The following is a 23,673-nucleotide window of genomic DNA, read 5'->3' as shown; positions in this document are numbered from 1 at the left end:
CAATATACTCTTAATTGGTCTCCCTGCCTCAAATCTCTTTTCTCTCCATTCCATCCTCCACACTGCTGCAGCTGCCAAAGAAATTTTCCTAAGTCATTGCCCTGCTCAGTAAACACTAGTGGATACCTATTATCTCTGGAATAAAACGTAAAGTTCTCTGGCATTCAAGACCCTTAACCATTTGGCTTTAGACTATCTTTCCAGCTTTACCACACTCCCCTTCACATATTCTACCAGCTAGGTTGGCTTTTTTACTCCCCCAAAATTACATTGCGTCTATTTTGTAGATACTTCTGTATTGTCTCCCCCATTAATCTCCTTGAGGGCTTGAAAAGTTTCATTTCTATCTTTCTATCTCCAGTGCCCAGTGCAGTACCTGGTACATGGTGGTCAGTAAATTCTTGTTGATCAATTGATGAATATGTGTGTGAGTATGTGTGTAAATGTACATATGCATATTGTTGAAGAAAAATATTAATACTCTACTATATGGCAGGCACAAATCTTCCAGATACTATGGAGGGGTTTTGAGGTTTAAAATTTTTTTAAATTTTTTTTCCAGATACTACTTGTGTTAATTCATCATTATTCTAAATTCAAGCAATGTTCTGCTTAAGAGAAAAATGGTAGAGTCCCCTCATTCCTTGAATATCTAACATAAGACTTTTTTTTTTTTGCGGGGCAATGGGGGTTAAGTGACTTGCCCAGGGTCACACAGCTAGTAAGTTTCAAGTGTCTGAGGCTGGATTTGAACTCAGGTCCTCCTGAATCCAGGGCCAGTGCTCTATCCACTGTACCACCTAGCTGCCCCCCACATAAGACATTTTTAAAGTTATAGACATAGGAGTCTTGAACAAGGAAATTTCACAACATGATAAAACATAAAACAGCTCAGAGTAAAATAAAAGTGAACATGTTGCTTCAGCAAACAAAAAAATAGTTCTTCAATCCTTAGATTCCTCTTCCTAAAACTGGTCAATCCCCCTACAGGGTTTAATGTAGGCTCTTTGAACTTGGGGATTTTTTTTGTTTGTTTTTGGGGGGGTGGTTTCGGGGCTATGGGGGTTAAGTGACTTGCCCAGGGTCACACAGCTAGTGAGTGTCAAGTGTCTGAGGCCGGATTTGAACTCAGGTACTCCTGAATCCAGGGCCGGTGCTTTATTTACTACACCACCTAGCTGCCCCCTGAACTTGTTTTTAAAATATTTCGATAACTACATTCCAGTATAATTGGCTTCCTTGGTAATCCTATGTATTTTATTTTCTGCATTTAAGAACATTATTCCAAGAAAGGGTCCATAGTCTTCATCAGACAGCTATGGGATTCATGACACATTAAAAAATTGAGAACTATTCCCCTTAAGGTCTGTCTGCTCCTTCACCACCACCCCAACTTGGTCACAGGTGGCCCACAGTAATCAGAGAGAGCCTGAGAATTCACCTGAAAGGGAAACTCTCATTAGTCTTTCTCCAACAACTATGAAACAAGGTCTTGCACCCCTCTCTCAGATCAGCCCAGGAAAGACTCCTCCCTCAGGTAATTAGTGTGTAAGAACAATTGCCTCTTCTAAATGCCTAGAAGGGATTGGAGTTGTTAGACCCACCTAAAGGCAATATAGTAATATGCTGCCTGCCTGAGATTTTAATTTTGGTTATGATGGTTATTGGTTTTTGGTTTTGGTTTTGTTTTGTTTTGCTTAGGATCATAGATTTAGAGGTGGAAGGAATCTTAGGGACCATCAAGTACAATCCCCTTCATTTTCATATGAGGAAACTGAGGCTGAGTGAGGTTAAGTGACTTTCCATGGGTCACACAGCTAGTAAATATCTAAAGCTGGATTTGAACCCAGATTCTCCTAATTCCAAGACTAGCACTTTACCCACTGAACTACTTAGCTGTTTGCAATCTTTGAAATCATTGGAAATATTTAGATAAATTGGCTCCATGATTTGTCTTATATCAGACTTTTCTCATCTATGTTATTAAATCTTTTGCTGTGTTTTTAATGTCCTATTTCTTTTTCTTTTCTTTTTTGTTAAGTGACTTGCCCAGGGTCACACAGCTAATAAATGTCAAGTGTCTGAAATCAAATTTGAACTCAGGTCCTCCTGAATCCAAGTCTGGTGCTTTATCTCCTGCACCACCTAGCTGCCCCCATTGTGTCCTATTTCTATTATTTGAGTGCCTTCATTATGTCATACCAGTAGCTTTGCCATTGTTTATAGCTGAATAAATTGAGGTTGGTTTGTTTGGGGTTTTTTGTCTTCAATGCCAGAACTGTCATCTGTGAAGTCAAAATTAGATAAAGACAGTACAAGGAGACTTTCAGGATTTTCCACAGCTGCGGAAGATGGTAACCCTTCAACTCTAAATGACCTTGAAGGCAGCCATGTTAATAGATAGTAACCTATAAGTGCTTAAGCACTTCTGACTGAGTTCTTTAATTCCTCATCTACATTAATTTGTCTTGCCATGACTAATCAGAGATAAGAAGAAAGGAAAGCTTGTGTATTTGCTTTGGGCAGCCTTTCCTTTCCTTCTCCAACTCCTAAAGTGCCCTCCCTTTATCTTTCTCAATCTGCTATTCCCATTTAAGATTTATCAATTATTATGTACTATAGTACTGGAAAAGGACAAATTCCTGATTTTCAGAAACTGAAAGAGAATGGAGTCTTCCAACTATAAGCCAATGAACTTGACTTCGATTTCTGGCAAATTTCTAAAACATCTTCTTCTTCTTCGGCGGGGCAATGGGGGTTAAGTGACTTGCCCAGGGTCACACAGCTAGTAAGTGTCAAGTGTCTGAGGATGGATTTGAACTCAGGTACTCCCGAATCCAGGGCCAGTGCTTTATCCACTGTGCCACCTAGCTGCCCCTAGAACGTATTCTTAAAAGGTTGGTTAGTGAACCTCTAGGAAAGGAAACAGTCATCACAGAGAATCAGCAGGAGGAACAGGTCATGCCAGGTTAACCTTATTTCCTGTTTTGATAGTGTTACTTTAGATAAATACTACTTTGGGGGCAGCTAGGTGGCACAGTGGATAGAACACTGGCCCTGGAGTCAAGAGGACCTGAGTTCAAATCCAGCCTGAGACACTTAACACTTACTAGCTGTGTGCCCCTGAGCAAGTCACTTAACCCCAATTGCCTCACCAAAAAGAAAGAAAAGATAAATACTACTTTTCATTTTAAGAAAGCTTTGATTTATTCCTATGCATTCTAATGTGTGTGTGTGTGTTGTTTTTTCAAATAGGAACAGGTATTTTGTCAAAAGCTTTTTCTGTATCTATTGCTATTGTATTTTTGTTGTTTTTGTTATTGATAATGGTCAATTATGCGGATAACTTGCTAATAATTCAACCAGCCCTGCATTCCTAGTATAAATACCCCCTAGTCATAATATATGATCTTTGTGATATATTGCTGTAATCTCCTTGCTAGTATTTTATTGAAAATTTTTGCATTGATAGTCACTAGGGAAATTGGTCTATAGTTTTCTTCCTCTGTTTTTCCTCTCCCTTCTTTAGGTATCAAGGCCATATTTGTGTAATAAAAGGTATTTGGTCAGACTCCTTCTCAACCTATTTTCTTTTTTTTTTTTTTTTGTGAGGCAATTGGGGTTAAGTGACTTGCCTAGGGTCACACAGCTAGTTAAATGTTAAGTGTCTGAGGCCAGATTTGAACCCAGGTCCTCCTGACTCCAAGGCCGGTGCTCTATCCACTGTGCCACCTAGCTGCCCCCTTCTTTACCTATTTTCAAAAATAGTTTATATAGTGTTGGGATTTATTGCTCCTTAAATGTTTGGTGAATCCAACTAGTCCTGAGGATTTTTTTTTCAGATAGCTCATTGATGGTTTGTTCAACTTCCTTTCCTAAAATAGAATTATTTTATTATTCTATTTCCTCTCCTGTTAATCTTGGAAATTCATATTTTTGTACATTTTCATCCATTTCCCTTGTCAGTTTTACTGGCATGTGATTGGGCAAAATTACTTTAATTGCTGATAATTGCTTTAATTTCATCTTCATTGGAGGTACACTCACCCTTTCATTTTTGATAATTTTGGTAATTTGATTTTCTTCTTCTTTTTAATTGAATTGTTTGTCTAATTTATTGGGTTTTCACAAAACGCATAGTAGGAACTTATTAGATATCAATAAATGCTTGTTGATTGATTGAGGAGGGCACTAGCACATGGAGAAACTGGGCTAGGCCTCCTCTAGGGTAAGTATATTCACAAGGCATAAAACAAAGTGTCGTTTGAATTAGGGTCCTTAGTGACCAGGGAGGGCTTTATAAAGAAGGCAGCGTTTGTTGAAGGGGTGGCCATGCAAGGGAAACGTGGAGGAAGTGTGGAAGGAGAGACAATAGCAGTAGTGATAAGGTGGGTTTTGCTCTTGTTTTGTTTGTGGTGTTTTTGTTGTTGTTGTTGTTGTTGTTTGTGGGTTAGTCCCATGACATGAGACTTGGAAAGGTCTCTATTCCGGAATGTAAAGTCCTTTGAATGCCAGGAAAGGGAGTTTGACTTGACTAGCAAGTTGTTGTTGTTGTTGAATCATTTCAGTCATGGCCTACTCTTCATGACCCCATTTGGAGTTTTCTTGACAAAGATACTAGATTGGCTTGCCATTTCCTTGTCCAGCTCATTTGGCAGATGAGGAAACTGAGGCAAACAGGGTTAAGTGACTTGACCAGGGTCACACAGCTAGTAAGTGTCTGAGGTCGGATTTGAACTCAGGAAGCTGGGTCTTCCTGACACCAGGCCCTGCACTCTGTGCACTATGGCGCCACCTAGCTGCCCTGCTGCCTCTATACAGAACAAATATGAAGAGAATAAATTGATGGACAGGCAGATAATATATTAATCAGTCAATCAATACAAGGTGATTAAATACAAGGTTGTTAAGGAGTTACAGTCATGATCATTGTAATGATCATGAACTTTATTTTTAGCAGGTGGGTTCTGAGCTGCCAATGGGATATCCAAGTTGGAATTGCAGGTGTAGAGCTGAGAGGTCAGTCTTGGAGGTCTAGATTTTGGAGTCATCAGTATAGAACTGGTTGAAGGCATGGGAGTGTATGAGCTTGCCATACAGAGTAGAGGCAGTTAAAAAAGAAGGGAAGAATACTAAGGAAACACCCATATGGAACACCCCCATTAAGGAAGGCCAGTAAGGAGCAAGTAGAGATAAGAGAAGGCTTGGTATCTATTATCTTATATCTAGTAACTAAAAGTTATAACACCTCTCTCTGTCTCTCATTCTCTCTCTCTGTCTCTCTCCCCCTTTGTCCCCCTTTCCCTTCCCCTCTTCCTCTCTCTCTGTCTTTGTCTCTCTCTGCCTCTTTCTCTGTCTCTCTGTCTCTTTCTCTTTCTCTCCCTTTCTCCCTCCCTCCTTCCCTCTCCCTCTTCCTTTCCTTCTCTCTCTCCTTCCTCTATCCCCTACCCTCTTCCCTTCCTCCTCCCCTCTCCCTCTCCCTTTCCCCTCTCTTTCTTTCTCTCTCTTGTCTCTTAGGGGCACCACTTCCTCCAAAGGGTCGAACATCCAAGGAAAACATTGAGATGACCAAGAAGACGGGGAATATGGAAGACTCTAGCCGTTTAAGAGGTTTTCATCAGGATTCTGGAGGGATCGAAGCGGGGATTCCCTCCCGAAGAAAGAAAAACTTAGAAGGTGGCCATCACAAAGCCTGGGAAAGGGACCTGTACTTTCACCAGAGGATCAAGATCAATAATGATTGTCAGCATATGGATCATGTCTACTCTAGCCAGATGAAATGCTCTGCTTATACGTGAAAGGGGGTGAGGGGGTAAAGAGGGGGGAAGGAGGCTTTTGAATCTTGAATCATGGGGGCCACTCTGTGCCCAAAGGTCTCCAGAAGTACCATAGGGCTGTGCAGGAAGAAGAGAAGGGGGCAAAAAGCTGTGGACTCCTGGGTCCCTGCCATGCCTTCTAAGACCAAGGATATGTACAGTTTCTTACTCCCCAGTTTCAGACCTGAATTTAATTGTAGGTAAAGATGTCCCTTGGTAAGTCAGGTCCCCAGGACTCATCTTTTGTTACCGTTTTCAGTGAGGGGGGAGAAAAGGGAGAGAGAGCATCTTGATATATTTATCAAGATATATTTATATCTTTTATACATATATATATATATATTTATCAAGGCCTATTGGCCTTGATTCAGTGAGGCAGTTGGTGGGTGAGAACTTAAATGTCTTCTACATCTCTTATCATGTATTCATTCTGAAGCTAGGTGACACGGGAAGACCCAACAGTTCAAATCTAGCTAGCCTCAGATACTTACTGGTGGTGTGACCTCAGGCAAATCCCTTCATCTCTGTCTGCCTCAGTTTCCCCATCTGTTAAATGGGAATAACAATAGCACCTACTTCCCAGGGTTGTTGGGAGGATTGAGAGACAATATTTGTAAAGCACTTAACACGGTACTTGACATATATTAGGAGTTTAGTAAATGTTAGTTATTAGTATTACTACTATAATTCAGCAAGCATTTATGAAGCGCTTAGTATCCATGAGACTAGAAAAAATAAAAGCCTACATTTCAGATATATTCTGGCAGCCACTTGTTCTGCTTTCTCCCCCTTCCCAAATGTTCCTTATATAATTCCTTTCCTTTTCAACCTGATTTCACCTGTAATAATTACTGGGGAGGAGGCAGGAAGGAAGCCGTCTAGGTCCATAAAGCATGATAGCTCTAATCTTGGCTCAAAAAGTCTGACTCTCATTTAGGAGATCAATTGCAAGCACATAGCTAGCTCATTGATAAGGTGAGCCCACTATAGAAACTACATATTTTCTCTGTGTTGTTGATAAATCATACTCAGGAGTCAGTATTTAAAAAAAAAAAAGACAGAGGGGCAGCTAGATGGCGCAGTGGATTGAGCACGGGCCCTGGAGTCAGGAGGACCTGAGTTCAAATCCGACCTCAGACACTAAACACTTACTAGCTGTGTGACCCTGGGCAAGTCACTTAACCCCAATTGCCACACACACACACACACACACACACACACACACAAAGATAGATAATTAGCATCTAATTTTATGACAATAGCATGCTTCTGCTGTGTCCTCTGTGTCACGCATCATGGTTTAATGGAGAGAATTTATATATATATATATGTTGGGGGGACAGTGGGGGTTAAGTGACTTGCCCAGGGTCACACAGCTAGTAAGTGTCAAGTGTCTGATGCCAGATTTGAACTCAGGTCCTCCTGAATCCAGGGCCAGTGGTTTACCATTTCCAGATAAGGAAACAGGCAAACAGGGTAAAGTGATTTGCCCAGGGTCATACATCTAGCAAGTGTCTGAGGCCGGATTTAAATTCAAATCTTCCTGACTTCAGACCACTGTGCCATCTAGCTGCCCCTTGGTCTTATTCAGCAATCTTATATTAAGAATACAAGTTCTTTTGAGGGCAGGAAGTGTCTCACTTCTGTACTTGTACCCGTAGCAGCTAGCACACAGTAGGCATTTAACAACTACTTGTTGATTAAACTGTTATGAATATGTGTGTGCTGGCACTAGGACAAACACAAAAATGAATAAAATAACAGTTTCTGCCCCTAATTGAGGAGCTTACAGTTCGGATGGAGGTAGTAAAATAGTTATACAAAACTATAATTCACTTAAACTATAAGCTCATAGGAAAACTGTGGCATAATGGAAGGAATGCTGGATTTGGAATTCTAGTCTTGGCTTTGCCATTTAGTACCCGTATGACTTTGGACAAGTCTTTTTTCCCTCTGGGCCTCAGTTTCCCCATTTGTAAAAATGAAAGGGTTGGACTGTCCCAGCTCTAGGTCTGTGATTCTCTGACCTCTAAGGTCCTTTCCACATTTGTACCTCACGAAAAGTACAAATGGAGGGTAACAGCATGAGATAAGTTGGGAGGACCTTGAATGCCAGGAGTTTGGAATTTATTTGATAGTTAATAGGGAGCCACAGAAGGTTTTTCAGTTGGATAAGGGTAGCAGAGGGGAAGGGTGACATGATCAGACCTATATATTAAGAAAAGAGAATGTAGAAGCAGGGAGATTAGTCAGGAACTCTTGCAGTAGTCCATGTGAGCGATAATCAAAGTCTGAACTAGGGGATAGGGTCTTGGGGGATGACAACAGGGAGAGAAAGGAAGGGTTGGGGCAGCTAGGTGGCACAGTGGATAGAGCACCAGCCCTGGATTCAGGAGGACCTGAGTTCAAATCTGGACTCAGAAACTTGACACTTACTAGCTGTGTGATCCTGGACAAGTCACTTAACCCCAATTGCCTCACCGAGAGAGAGAGAGAGAGAGAGAGAGAGAGAGAGAGAGAGAGAGAGAGAGAGAGAGAGAGAGAGAGAGAGAGAGAAAGGAGGGGTCAAGGAGATAGAATTGACAAGATGTGAGTAGGAGAGTTAACAGAGAGGGAGAGGCAGTAGCGAATCTTCAGATACTAGCTATATGATTTTCAGCAAGACCTATGGTACTCTAGTAAGACCTTTCTGGGTCTCAGTTTTCTCATTTGTAAAATGAGAGGTTTGGCCTCCATGACCTCCCAGGATGCTTCTAGCTTTAAGTCAACCCTGATCCTATGAGTTAATGAGGTTTTAGCTTATGGGGAAGTTAAGCTTTAATTTACATTCTATAGGGTAACCAAATGCCATGAATATATCTACACAGAGAATGCATATCAGGGGTCTATTGACTATTTTAAATTATTTTAATTGTGTTATTTTTTTTCCTTTTTAAAAAAACCTCCCAAACCAACCTCCGTGAAGAAGGGAAAAAACCAAAGAAAGGCTCATTTGAAAAAAAGAAACCCCCATCACCAAAGTAAAGTATGAAATTAATTACCTCTCTTGAAATAGTTATAGCTGTTAGCAGAAGTCCATACCAAAAGACTGTGAGGCGTGTAGTCAGATATAAAAATCCAGAATGGCAGGATCTGCCAGGGCCCCCGGCAAAATCTTTGGGAGCTCCTGGTCATCTCTGTGCCACCATGAGGCATTAAAACATAATTCAGTGCAAGCAGTATTGGAAGAAGGGAATGGGTGAAGACACAACTTTGAGGTGGCACTGGGTAAAATTGAGGGAATTCAGGCTATGTGGCCTTGAGCTCTGTCATTAGGAGGAAAGGTCATATGGTGAATTCAAGGGGCTAGGGTGGGAAGTGAAGAAGCTTTGGCCCAGTGATGTTATGGGAAGGAGGCAAGATCATGCAACAGAATACATTCTGTATTGGGAGTAAGAAATCTCAGGCTTAAATCCCATCTCTCTTAGTTAACTACTGTAACCACTTACTGCTATGACCTTGGGCAAGTCACTTCAGTTCCTTGGGTGCTCAGTTTCCTTATCTGTAAAATAATTGGGTTGCCGTAGATGACCTCTGATAAGTACTTTCCCAGCTCTTGATCAGTGACTTTATGGTCCCATGATATCAGCTTCAGTCTTTCATCATCTCTTATCCATGATATCATATCATTCTTTTTATAGATTTTTTTTAATCAATTTTTTTCCTAGCGATCTCATTCCTCATGCTGGAATAGATTGGAAGAATTTATTAAGTACCTACTATGACTAATCACTTTTCAAAATAATTCATTCAAATCATTCATAAAAAAAGAATTCATTTTATACTCACAACATACTCACATCCTCATTTTACAGGTGAGGAAACTGAGGCAGACAGAGGTGAAGTGAGTTGTGTAGAGTCTGAAGCTGGATTTGAATTCGAGTCCAGGTCCAAGACTCTTTTGCACCACCTGGCTGCGTCTAGGAGAGGAGAAAATGGGGGCGACGGGGGAGAGGAGGGTAATGTAGAAACATCAGGCAACTTTATGCTAAAGTATCTCTGAAGTTCTCTTCTGTTGCCTATGGGCTCTAGGTGTTGTTCTCTGCTACTCTCTATTTCCCTCTAGTGGACAGTCCTTGTCATTGCCCCCACCCTATTGAAAAATGTAACTATCTCTCTCCTTTAACTTTAACTTACCCTGAAGAAGGTATCCCTTCCTCCCCTGCCTCTTGCATCTCTGGGTTCTGCCAGTCCAAATCAGCAATGCCTTCTTTTTTGTTTTTGTTTTTATTTTGGGTTTTTTTTTTTGCAGGCAATGGGGGTTAAGTGACTTGCCCAGGGTCACACAGCTAGTAAGCATAAAGTGTCTGAGGACAGATTTGAACTCAGGTACTCCTGAATCCAGGGCCAGTGCTTTAACCACTGCACCATCTAGCTGCCCCTCAGCGATGCCTTCTTGCTGAGGGTACTGCTTATTTTTCCTCTGCTTCCATCCTTCTTTCATTACCCAAGGACTTTGACCAAATCAGGATCTGCTGTCGGAGCTATGAATGTTCCCATGACAAATTCCAGGGTCATGGATCTAGAGTTGGAAGGGGCTTCAGAAGTCATTTAGTCCAACCCTCTCCTTTTACAGAGGAGTAAACTGAGCCCAGGAGCGTTCAAGAGACTTCCTCAGTCACACAAGTAGTAAGCTTTAGAGGTGGGGTCGTGAACAAATTCCCTCTGACCCCAGGTTCACTAACTCCAAGACCCAGTGCCCCTATACCTCTGCATTGTCCAAGTTTGGTGAACAAAAATAATGGACCTAGAGAAAGGGAAATAGGGATATAAGTATGCCAATATGTATAATACATATATGATAAGATATATTGCTTATTCAATCTGTAGTCAATCACTAAGCATTTATTAAGCACCTACTATGTGCTCGGAGGGCAGCTAGGTGGTACACTGGATAGAGTGCCAGGGCTAGAATCAGGAAGACTCCTCTTCATGAGTTTGAATCTGGCCTCAGACACTTACCGAGTGTGTGAACCTGGGCAAGTCACTTAACCTTGTTTGCCTCAGTTTCCTCATCTGTAAAATGAGCTGGAGAAGGAAATGATGAACCATTCCAGTATCTTTGCCAAAAAGACCCCAAATGGGGTCACAAAGAGTTGGAATCAATTGAAAAACTACTGAACAGCAACCAATGTTCCAGGAATTCTGCTAGGTTCTGGGAATGCAAAGAAAAATGAAACAATTTCTGTCCTCGAGGGACTTACATAACAGAATGTATGTTTGCATATTTATGGATTTACATTTGGCTTCTCAGAACTCCTTGCAGTAACTCCCTTGCGCCCATAAAGGTGCTTACAGATTGAGAAACACTGCAGAATGCATTCTGAAATTGCAGAGATCACTATGGACTGGAGGAGTCAGGGCCATAACTAGGGTGTGCCAATCAGTGCTTAGCCTCAGGATGCTGACATTTAGTGGGTACAAAATTTTTTAAATGATTATTTTAAAGTATTATCATTTTAAAAGTCTGTGACACTTCTTCATTGACAACATATGCATTCCCCAGTAGCCATCTAGTCTAACCCATAGCTAAATACAAATCTTTTCCATGGCATCCCCAACAAGTGGTCATCTGCTTATGTGTGGAGACCTCCACTGAGAGGGAACCCATAACCTCTTGAAGCAGTGCATTCCACTTTTGGACAGTTCTTATTGCTCCAGAGTCAGAGGTTTAGGTTTTAATAGCTACCGATTGTGTGATCTTGAGCAGGTCACTTACCTTACTATCAAATGAGGGGAGAGGACCAGCAGGCCTCTGAGGTCCCTTACAGCTCTATAGCCATGATCTGATTTGGTCCTTTCAAGTAGACTGTAAGGTTCTTTAATTAGACTTATTTAATTATGCTTATTTTTAAAATTAAACTTTATTTTTTCAATTAACAAAAGTTTCATTTCCTTCTCTTCCATCCCTACCCCACCTTGAGAAGAAAAATTAAAATTAAACCCTTGTAATAAATATACATAGGCAAGCAAAGCTAATTCTTACATTGGTCATCTTTAAAAAACACATGTCCGTTACCTTTCTGTCTGGAGGTGGGTAGCATGCTTTATCTGTGGTCCTCTTTGAATCATGCTTTGTGATCAGAGTTCTTAAGTGTATCAAACTTGCTTGTCTTTACAATGATTTTGTTACTGTACAAATTGTTCTCTATGTTCTGCTCACTTCACTCTGCATTAATCCATACAAGTTTTCCCTGAAACTGTCCTTTTCATCATTTCTTACAGCACAATACTAGTACATAAACCATAATTCATTGAGCCTTTCTCTAATCAGTGAGAACCCCCTTTGTTTCTAATTTCTTTGCCAAGACAAAAAAGAGCTGCTAGAATTATTTTAAAATATCAGTCTTTCCCTCCTCTTTCTTTGATCTCTATAGGGTATAGACCTAATAGCAGAATTACTGGGTCAAAGGCTATGCAAAATTTACTGACTTTGGGGCATAGTTCTAAATTACTTTCCAGAATGGCTGGACCAATTCACAGCTGTCATCAATATAGCACTAATAGGCTAGTATTCCTGAAACCCCTCCAACATTCACCATTTTTCTTTTTTGGGTCAACTTTGCCATAATGCTGGGTGTGAGATAGAACTTCAAGTCACTTTAGTTTGCATTATATAGTTTTTAGTGATTTAGAGCATTTTCCCATTTGGCTATTGATAACTTTTTCATATTTTATAGCCACTGGTATTTTACACAGATATGGGCAAGTAAAAAGAAGCCAATGCCTGGCGTTGATGTGATATGACCGATATTTGGTTGATTGATAGAATGATGGAATTGAGGACACATTGAATCATTGTGTCCCTAAAAGACTAGGCAAACTGCTGAAATGATGTTGCTTCTTAGAATCCAATTCCCAAGGCACTACTAAATCAAATTCTGTTCAATGACTTTTTTTTTCCTACCAAAAAACTGTTGGGGAAAAAATAATAACAGAGAATAAGTTGGCGGGGGGGGGGGGGGAGGAATGAGATTCAAGAGGCAGAAACTGATTTTTTCTTTTTCTTTTTCTGGACAGGGCTGCAAGTATTAGTTCAGAAGACAGTTTTGATTTCAGTATTGATGAAATAGACTACGATTTGGTAACCAAATAATAATTCTTGATTTATTTAAATAATTGTTCTGTGGAAAAATCATGAACACAAAAGCTTCTTTTACAATCTTACCTTTTGGGAATTTCAAACATTTCTCAAACTTTGCTTAAGGTTATATAAACATTCTCTATTTACATATAATCACACAATTTTTATCAGGGTGCACCTAGATGAAATGAGTTTTTTTAGTAGGACCTCAGGTTACTGAGGAATGATCTTTCCATAAAATATGAGGGCCTAGGAAACATATTTCCCAGTTTCCTCTTCCCCTTTACTCCCCTCTTCCCTTACTTTTCATCCATCCCTATTATCTGTCTCTTATTTTCCCTCTTTTCCTTATATCTTAAACTCAGCAGATTAAAAGGTCCATAGATGTCATCTAGTCCAGTCCCTTTATTTTTTTTGGGGGGGGGTGAGGCAATTGGGGTTAAGTGACTTGCCCAGGGTCACACAGCTAGTAAGTGTTAAGTGTCTGAGGTCGGATTTGAACTCAGGTCTTCCTGAATCCAAGGCCGATGCTCTATCTACTGTGTCACCTAGCTGCCCCAGTCCCTTTATTTTAAAGATGGGGAAACTGAGGCCAAGAAAAATAAATTGACTTACTCAAGGTCATACACATGCTAAGTGGCACCACTAGAATTCAAACCAAGGTCTCCTTTTCCCCTTTCCTTTGTTCCTTTCCCTCTCATGTGATACCCTTATTTGATGAAAAGATATCTATTGAGCACCCACTATGTGAAAACTGTTCCCACATGGAGCATGGGAGTGTTGTTTAAAGAGAGGTAGAATATACGTCTTTAGCCTCTTTTCTCCCCCTCCCTTCTCCAAGGGATAATTTTATTCTTGCCAGGAGGAAGAGCAGAAGGTTGGGGTTGGAGGTGGCCAATCTCTTCTCCTCAGAGGGAGAGAGCTAGAATTCTATCTATCTGCTCCCTGAAATATTGTTAGTCTGGGGGATGTAGTTTTCAGGCTCAATCTAAATTCTGGTGATGCTTTCATTATTGGGGGAAGGAGGACCCCAAACTTTATCTCCAAGACCCCTTTCCTACCAAATACTAATTCCATAATGAACACACATAGCAATTATCAAAGAAGTTCATTTATCTAAGTTTTATCAAAACAGAAATCAGAGAAAGTACACATAGAAGAATATATGTTAGACAATACAGAGAGAAGGAGCTCTCCCACTGGGAGCTAGGTAAATCAACTCAACCAAGAGAAAGAGTCCTAGATTTCATCCAAGGAGAAGTTTCTTGAGAGTATAACTGAGATGAGGTCAGGACATGATAGACACTGCCAGCTCCCCTCATGTCAATTTCTTCCCAGAACATTTTCCTTTGGCATCCTTTGCCAATGGGGTTGGCATTTATCTATCTTCTCTTTGGAAGGCAGGAAACACCTGAAGTCACTGCAGAACCCCAAAGAGTCTGCAGAGTTCTCTTCTCTCCCATTCTCACCAGTTCCACTACACTCCTGACACAGATGCAGGGCAATGATCTTCACCAATAGAGATTGTGGATACACTCCAAATACAGGGACATAATCCCAAACAGTCCTTGCCCTCAAGAAGCTTAAATTCTTCCTTCATCCATTTCCCCTCTATCCCTTTCCTTATTCACTTTTTTGTTCTTCATTTATTCCTATATTCATTCCTTTATTTTTCCTTTATTTTATGTATCTATCTTTCCTTTATTCTTTCATACCTGCATTTCCCTTTCTTTCATTTTCCCTTATATGTGTTATGTATGTATTTTATGTATATACTATACCTATACCTATAACTATACATATACGTATGTAAAATTACAAATACACCCCCAATAAAACATAAGCTAGAACAACTAGGTGGCACAGTGAATAGCACTTTGAACCTAGAGTAAGGAAAGCCTTACTCAAATCCTGTTTTAGATACTTAGTAGCTGCACAACTCTGAGCCTCAGTTTTTATCATTTGTAAAGTAGAGATTATAGCAGGTACCCTTCAGAGTTGTTGTGAGGGTTAAATGAGATAAGCTATGTGAATGGCTTAAATGCTAACTATTTTTTTAAAAAATTATTATTTGAGGTCAGAGACTTTCATTTTTGGTTTTGTATTCTCAGGGTCTAGCACAGTGCTAGGCATATGGCAGGTGCTTAATCAATGCTTAGGGGCAGTTAAATGACACAGGAGATAGAGTGCAGGGCCTGGAATCAGGAGACTCATGTTCCCGAGTTCAAATCTGGCCTCAGACACTTACTAGCTGTGTGTCCCTGGGCAAGTCATTTATCCCTGTTTGCCTCAGTTCCCTCATCTGTAATATGAGTTGGAGAAGGAAATGGTAAACTGCTCCAGTATCTTTGCCAAGAAAACCCCAAATTGGGTCATGAAGAGTCAGACATGACTGGAAAATAACTGAACGACAAAATCAATGCTTGTTGATTGATTGATGCTCTTCACATCTGCCTTCTTTTTTTCCTTCTCCCTGTTGTTTTCTCTGCTTCTCCTCAACTTTTCCCACTCCCCCACTTTGAGAAAGGTTCTTGCCTGACCAAATAACCGCTGGACTCCCCTTTCAGAATCTAGCCTCTTTTTTACAGGACTCCCTATCCCTGCCCAACACATCTCCCTTGCACCCCTTTAGCATTGCCCCTTCACCCTGGTTTCCTCCTCCATGTTCTTTATCACCCCATCACCAGGACCTCATCACTTTACCCTGTGACATCATTTTAAACTTAAAAAAAAAAACAGCCGGAAGTTAAGTGTGTGCTTTATGGGGTGTGTCTTTAAAAAGGAGCTGCCTAGGTTTTCTCTCTAGGCATACCACCATGTCTTTTCCAAATTAATTAGGAACCAGAGCTTTACTTCAAAGAACCAGAAGAGTTACTGCAGGTCCTCACCGAGCTGGAAGAGCAGAATCTTACTTTGGTACAATATTCCCAAGATGTCGACGAAACTCTAGATGACGTATCAAAAAGAGAAAAGGCTATACAAGATAAAGTGTAAGCCACCCAAGACAAGGAAAGGACTTCCAACTTTGATCTCATATTCCTCATGTTGTTTTTCTATTGGGAGTCGGGGTTTTTGGTTTGTTTATTTTTTAATCTAATAGTGATAGAAACTGGACCTATGATTTCATTCCTATAGGGGACTCCCCAAAAGAGAAACCTCCCTCTATTGACACAGGTTGTTGGTACCTTCTCTACAACTTGAATTGATATATAGTTACCTGGGGCACTGGGAGGTTATGTGACTTAGCCGGGGCCACAGGACTTGAGCCTTCATGATCTTGGCTTGGAAGCCCACCTCTAACCACCACACCACACTGCCTCTATGTGTTGTGCCTAAACTGTATATAATAATTATAATGTTACTTGTAGAGATTGGGGATGGTGGAACTCTCCAGACGTTATGCATAATGTCTGCTTTTTTTTTCAATGTATTGATAGATATTCTTGAATGTTTTCCTTCTTTTTTGAAAATAAAATTCTTTGTTATGAGAGATGAATCTCTGGCAGGGAGAGGGGAATGGATACAGGGGGCAAATCTAGGGTATGTAAAAACTAAAGATATCAATAAAAATGTATTTTTAGGGGGGAAAAGAAATTAAAATGGTTAGTAAAGATCTTAGGAGGAAAAGAGTAGTCAGAATTTCCCTAATGAAGGGTAAGACGGTATGAAGACCTGGTGTAACTTCTTGGGAGGTGTGTCTTCTTCAGGTGTGGTGACAGACAGCATGCCAATACTTCAGACAAACCCACCAATTGTTACCAACATCTTCTGATTTGTGTAGGAAACAATGATGTCACCAGAAGTCCTAGGCAGGAAGCTGGGGTCCAGGTGCTTCTATTTTCATCTTTTCCTCCTATTAAAAATTGGGAACTTACCATGGAAAGTGAATGAATGGCTGTATAGATGGCACCCAACAACACTTTTTTTTTTTACCGACGACAACCTCAGAGATACAGGAGACACCCTGTTCTAATTGACTGAGTTTGGGAAACCTTACTCAACTCCATAGTTCATTCATAAATTATATATTAGGGTACATGGGGGGCAGCTAGGTGGCACAGTGGATAGAGCACTGGCCCTGGATTCAGGAGGACCTGAGTTCAAATTTGACCTCAGACACTTGACACTTTCTAGCTATGTGACCCTGGGCAAGTCACTTAACCCTCATTGCCCCACAAAAACAACAACAAAAAACCCCTATATATTAGGGTGCAACCATTTCTATGTCTAGCTAATTCTGTTCTCTTTGGTTCTAATTAGGTTGAGGGTGAAAGTTTCCAATCTTTTCGCCCATTTCTGGGAATTTGCCCTATTAAAGCTCTGTATTCACTCTAAGTAAACTATCTTTTTCTTCTTTTGTAACAGGAATAGTAGCATAGAGGCTCTAATGGATCAAAAAGAAATGCTTAAGACTAGCTGTGCTCGAGAAGAAGAAAAAGCAGCAGAATTGGAACTAAGGTCGCGGCTATTTAATTTTGGAGAGTTTAATTCCGAAATTCAGGTAATGGCTTAAGTTAATAAAGAGCCTAGCTTCAAATTCCTGCATACGGTTGTCCCTTCCACATCACAGTGGTTAGGCAAAACCCTTGTAAAATTTTTTGGCCCTCCCTTTGTTCCAGAGAAGAAGTCTGATTTTTTTTTTCTTTTTCTTTTAATGGGCTGTTTACAGAACCTTATAATATTTGGGCTAAGTATTTGGTCACAGGCTGTCATCTGCAGCTTCCGCAAAACTCCCCATTTCATTTATCATGCCAACCCCCAATATAGCAAAACTGAGATGGGGAAAGTCATAATGTGGAAGGGATAACTGTACATGCAATCTGGGGAGAGCTCGGTACAATAGCTTGGAACCAAAAGACTTGGTTTCAAATCCAACGCTTACCACCTACAACCTATGTTACCATGAGCAACTTCCCTTTGTTATAGGAGATGGATCTCTGGCAGGGAGAGCGGGATGGATACAGGGGGGCAAATCTAGGTTATGTAAAAACTAAAGATATCTGAGCCTCAGTTTCCTCAACTGTAAAATGAGGGGGTTGAACCAAATTACCTTTGAGGTGGCTTCCTTATCTTCTGAGAGTTCCTTATGGGAATGAAACCATAGGTCTGTGATCCCATGATGAGATTGGGGTTTAAGAAACCCCCAAATCTACCTTCGATAAAAGAGAAAGGAAACTATCTTGGGTTTTAAAGTTTTCCATGGATGATCTATACAGCCACAAGATAGTTGATTATAATGATACATGTGTATATATAGATATATATTTATATGGGTATGTGTAGACATGTATACATACATATATAAATATATAAATACACACACATATGGTGGTAACATGTTTGAGAGTATGAAATATGCAAGCCTGGGGATTGGTGTTCTTCAAATATCTAACAGTAAAAAATATTTTTGGTTGATTTTTCTTCTATGGAACTGAATATTTCTTTAATCCAGGACTTCTTAAAGCAGGGTCCATGAATGGTGTCCATGAACTTTGTATTTCAGTATAATTAGTTTCCCTTCTATTCCTTATTAATTTTACTTTATGCACTTAAAAACATTGTTCTGAGAAGGGGTTCATAGGCTTCACCAGATTCTGTCAAAGGAGTCCAAAGGCTCTGCATTTAATGAGATGGTATCTGACACCTGTGAGACAGACACTTTGGTTTTTAGACTTCTCATTATAGGTAATGTTACTTTCCTTGATAAAGCCATCCAAGGGAAAGTGATTTTTATCCCTCATAGGACTAATCACGTTTAACTCAACAAGCATACTTTTGAACAGATTGGCTTATTTCCATCCAGTTCAAATCAGTATGCATTTAAAACATATATATATATATATAATATACACACATATACATACATGTGCGTGTGTATAAATGTGCATGTACACACATATACAAACACATGCACACAAACATGCATGCACACATATGTGCACGCATTCACACCTGTACACACACCTATAGGAGCACAACGCACATCCATGCATGCATGTGTGTTCACACACTCACGTTTGTGCCTACATTCACACACGTACACACGTACACACATACAGACACACACATACATACACACACACATATATACATACATAAGAGGCGCCCATGACACACTGGCAAGGGCGGATTTGAAGGCAGAGGACCTGGGATTCCTACCCTAGCTCAGTCACTCACTCTCTGCATGACTTGGGGCAAATCCCGTCACTTCTCTGGGACTTGGTTTCCTCATTTGCTGTATGAGGAAGTTGAACTAGATGAGCCCTGAGGTTCCTTGCAATTCTAAGATCCTCTAATCCTCTTCGGGCACTGCATTAGGTGCTGGTTATCTAAAGTTAAAGAGGGCACAGTACTTAGCACAGTGCCTGGTATGTGGAAGGTTTTTGGGTTTTTGGTGGGGCAATGAGGGTTAAATGACTTGCCCAGGGTCACACAGCTAGTAAGTGTCAAGAGTCTGAGGTCGGATTTGAACTCAGGTCCTCCTGAATCCAGGGCTGGTGCTTTATCCACTGCGCCACCTAGCCGCCCCCTGTTTTGTTTGGGGTTTTTTGGTTTGTTTGGGTTTTTTTTGCAGGGCAGTGAGGGTTAAGTGACTTGCCCAGGGTCACACAGTAGTAATTGTTAAGTGTCTGAGGCCGGCTTTGAACTCAGGTCCTCCTGAATCCAGAGCAGGTGCTTTATCCACTGCGCCACTTAGCTGCCCCGTGGAAGGTTTTTAATAAATTTTAACTTACGCGCACAAACTCTGCTCACTTACAATCTTATGGGGGTAGTTGGAGGAAAGCATTTGTAAAATCACTGGGGAGAACTTTATGAGGATTTACATAGAGCGGAAAGAAAGTGATTCACCCCATCCCACCCTCCGTGAAAGATACCACCAGAGCAAAGCTATATATCACTGTAGCCTTCATACAACTCATGGAAGTGTGGACTAGGTTAGAGAAGGTAGATGATCGCCATAGATACTGCTAATTAGATTGACTTCCAGAAGTGCATTGGTATTGCTGCTCAACTTTTCATTGGCATTTTTTTTTGGTGAGGCAGTTGGGGCTAAGTGACTTGCCTAAGGTCATACAGCTAGTAAGTGTTAAGTGTCTGAGGCTGGATTTGAACTCAGGTCCTCCTGACTCCAGGGCCAGTGCTCTATCCACTGTGCCACCTAGCTGCCCCTCCCTTCATTAATTTTAACAAACACATATTAAGTGGCAACTATGTGTAGAATACTGCCCTACCTACTGGGAATACAAAGATTAAAACAAAAACGAAGTATTCCCTGACCCCACAGAACTTACATTCCACTGGGGAGGTCAGTGGGGATGTTACAGAAAAGGTGCTTCCTGAGCCTGGCCTTGAAGTAAGGTGATAAGGATGCTGAAAAGTGAAAATGAGAAGAGTATGTATTCTGCCCATAGAGAGTGTATAAAAAGGGAAGTAAGGGGCAGCTAGGTGGCACAGTGGATAAAGTACCGGCCCAGGATTCAGAAAGACCTGAGTTCAAATGTGGCCTCAGACACTTGACACTTAATAGCTGTGTGGCCCTGGGCCATTTAACCCTCATTGCCCCCCCCCCCAAAAGGAAGTAAAATGAAATAAGACTAGAATGGTACTATATTGTGACATTTAAGTCATTTAAGGCCAGACTAAGACCGAACTTTATACAATTAACAATAGGGCACTAGCAGAATAATGACCCAATTAGGCCTAACTCATTAAGAAAATTCCACTTCTGTGTGAATGATGGAATGGAGAAAGGGAGGACTGGAGTCAGGAACATGAATTAGAAATTTATTATGACAGTCCAGGGAAGAAGGAATAGGTTGGGGGCAGTTTAATTGGAGAGACGGGACCGGCAACTGATTAGATGGGGAGAGGAAAAAGTCAAAGATGATTCTAAGGCTTCAAACCTGAAGGATCTTAGTGACATCAGTAGAGATGTGGAAGGTGTCAAAGGGTCCTGTTTAGAGGAAGATTAGTTGAATTTTGGACATATTTGGTTTGAGGTGTTGTCAGGCAAGTGCTTGTCCGGCAAGCTGTTGGAGGAATGGGACTGGAGTTCAAAGGAATGATTGAGGTTAGGTAGATAGTCTTGGGAGTCACCTGCATAGAGATGATAATTGAGTTGAACCCATAGAATGAGGTGAGAGGGTATGAAGAGAGAAGAGAAGAAAGTGCAGATTCCTCAATCATATGGGGTAAGATGGAGCTGAAAATTACTTTTTTTGGGGGGAGCAGTGAGGGTTAAGTGACTCGCCCAGGGTCACACAGCTAGTAAGTGTCAAGTGTCTGAGGCCGGATTTGAACTCAGGTCCTCCTGAATTCAGGGCTGATACTTTATCCACTGTGCCACCCAGCTGACCTGAAAATTACTTTTTAAAAGTCCTTTTAATTTTGGTTATAAACTCAAAATTTCCCAGTCCCCAACCTTCCTACCAAAGCCCCGTTTTAAAAAATCCTTATGGTTCCAGATTTTTCAGTTGGAGGCTCTCATGATGTATTGGAAGGAGGACTTGTTTTGGAATCAGAGATTTTCCAAAATCTGAGTAAAGTTTTCCACTTTACCAAAACAACTTTATCAAGTGAAGTTCAAACTCCAGAATCAAAGCATCTTGATTCAATATTTTCATTCAAAATATTCAATTATTGTCATCTTTTTCTACTTTTCAAGCCATGATTGAGCATAACCCAACTTGTAACCATAGAAATCACATGTCTTTAATTATGAAGCTGATTAAACTCCATTTCTACAGACATTAAGGAGGTCCTCAGATTGTTTTGTGTGCTGAAATTCCATTGTATTGAATTCAACAGATTCAACTGAATTCCACGAGCATTGATTAATTACCTACTATGTGCCAGGCACTATGCTAGATACAAAGACAAAAGGACACAACCCAAAGGCAACACATGTAGAAGGTTTCAGCTGCCAAATGGCTTAGGCCATTCGATATGTATTTACTAATTAGTAACATGATGTTACAAGGACGATGGATCCTTATGATTTCTGTCACCCCTTTCTTTTTCAAACTTAGGAAAGACTGATAGAATCCCTAAGTAGAAAAGTCAATCAAGTGTATAAGGTCTGCATTGGAGAAGTGGATGTGACCAACCTCAACCCCGTTCAAAAGCTGGTCAAAGTAGAGTCCCGACTGGTGGAGCTGAGCGATCTGATTGATTCTGTTCCTAAAGAAAACATCGAAGCCATTGAAAAGGCGAAGCAGAGGGAAAGAAGACAAAAGTACAGTCTATGTCTTTTGCATTCAAAACAAGTAGCCTTATTCTTGAGTTCAATTCTGCATGGGGGTGGGGATAGGGTTTGGACACAGATGGCTAGAGCTATCAGGTTTGAATTCCAAATGAGGGAGAATGTATATCCAGCCATTGCTTATGAATTCACTCTTCCACCAAAGATTTTGTTCCAATGTCTTATTATCACTTAGACATGACTCTGTGTTTTGGAGACTGTATACTCTGGAAGGTCCTAATTAATCAATCAGCACTTAATAAGCATTTACTATGTGCCAAGCTAGAAAGTTTTGGAGTATGACCCTCCTTGTGAACAAGGGCTGGTCTAGATAAGTTTGGAGATATTCTTCATCAAGTTGGCAATGAAATAGGGAATTTGGGGGCCTTGACAGCTCCCAAAACTAAGTCGTTGAGGGGTTGCAAACTGTGTCAGTGAAGGGAATATGGTGATGAAATAATAGATACTCAAATACTGATGCATCTAAGAACTTATTCGTTTGGGTTTTTTTGTTTTGTTTTGTTTTGCTTTTTTGCGGGGCAATGAGGGTTAAGTGACTTGCCCAGGGTCACACAGCTAGTAAGTGTCAAGTGTCTGAGGCCGGATTTGAACTCAGATCCTCCTGTATCCAGGGCCGGTGCTTTATCCACTGCGCCACCTAGCTGCCCCCCTAAGAACTTATTAGTAAAATATTCTTTGGATTTCTGAGATCGTAACTGGAAGAGTGGATAGGATATTGGCCTTGAAGGAAGGAAAACCTGGGTCCAAACCCAGTCTCTGATATTTACCAGCTGTTTGACCATGGGCAAGACATTCGATCTTTCTGGGCCTCAGTTTTCTCATTTGTAAAATGAGGAGGTTGGCCTAAATGACTTCGAAGGTCCCTTCCAGGTCTAAGTCTATGATCCTATGAACTATAAAAATTCAAGGTGGGAGTGAAAAATTAGTACTATGTCAAACACCCATTATACAGTACCAGATTTTTAAGGAGATAGAAGAGAGTCTTTGCTTGTCCAGCTCAAACCATTGGAAAGGATCAATATTTGAGTGTGGTTCTTTGTGCTCAGGCAAGTCCTTGCTAACATGTTTTCCCTCCAAGTTCAGATCTGGATAGGTGGCTGACAAAAGTCTTCACTTCCTATATAATTAACGGCCTTCCTTGACCACCACTTTTTACTAGTGCGCTGTAGTGTTACAAATTATTTTAGATCAGGGGTAGCATAGACAATCTCACCTGGTTGTTGCATCTGACCTTCAGAATGTTGCTGTTATCAGCAAGTTGTTCCGTCATGTCCAATTCTTCATGACCCCATGGACCATAGCTGGCCAGGACCTTCTATTCTTGGCTATCTTCCAAAGTCTGTTTGTTGTTTCCATGACGCTATCCATCTATCTATCCATCTCATCCTCTGCTGTCCTCTTTTCCTTTTGCCTTCAATCTTTCTCAACATCAGGGCTTTTCCCAATGAGTCTTCTTAAGTAGTTAAGCTTCA

The 23,673-nt window shown here is 40.7% G+C and overlaps 1 protein-coding gene across 1 annotated transcript in view; it reads left to right on the top strand.

Annotated features, from left to right (window-relative positions):
- The window catches only part of CCDC38 (coiled-coil domain containing 38), a 53,309-nt gene that overhangs the window by 19,862 nt on the left and 9,774 nt on the right, over positions 1 to 23,673 (top strand). Inside the window, exons 8-13 of the mRNA XM_043967705.1 lie at positions 5,518 to 5,742; positions 8,785 to 8,836; positions 12,876 to 12,939; positions 15,778 to 15,929; positions 17,305 to 17,440; positions 21,969 to 22,174. Of these exons, the coding sequence (XP_043823640.1) occupies positions 5,518 to 5,742; positions 8,785 to 8,836; positions 12,876 to 12,939; positions 15,778 to 15,929; positions 17,305 to 17,440; positions 21,969 to 22,174 (835 nt within the window). The remainder of the gene's footprint in view (positions 1 to 5,517; positions 5,743 to 8,784; positions 8,837 to 12,875; positions 12,940 to 15,777; positions 15,930 to 17,304; positions 17,441 to 21,968; positions 22,175 to 23,673) is intronic.

Source organism: Dromiciops gliroides, chromosome 5 (assembly GCF_019393635.1).
Source record: "Dromiciops gliroides isolate mDroGli1 chromosome 5, mDroGli1.pri, whole genome shotgun sequence".
Taxonomy (NCBI): domain Eukaryota; kingdom Metazoa; phylum Chordata; class Mammalia; order Microbiotheria; family Microbiotheriidae; genus Dromiciops; species Dromiciops gliroides.
The sequence above is the reverse complement of the archived record's forward strand: the minus strand, read 5'-3'. Positions and strand labels throughout refer to the sequence as shown.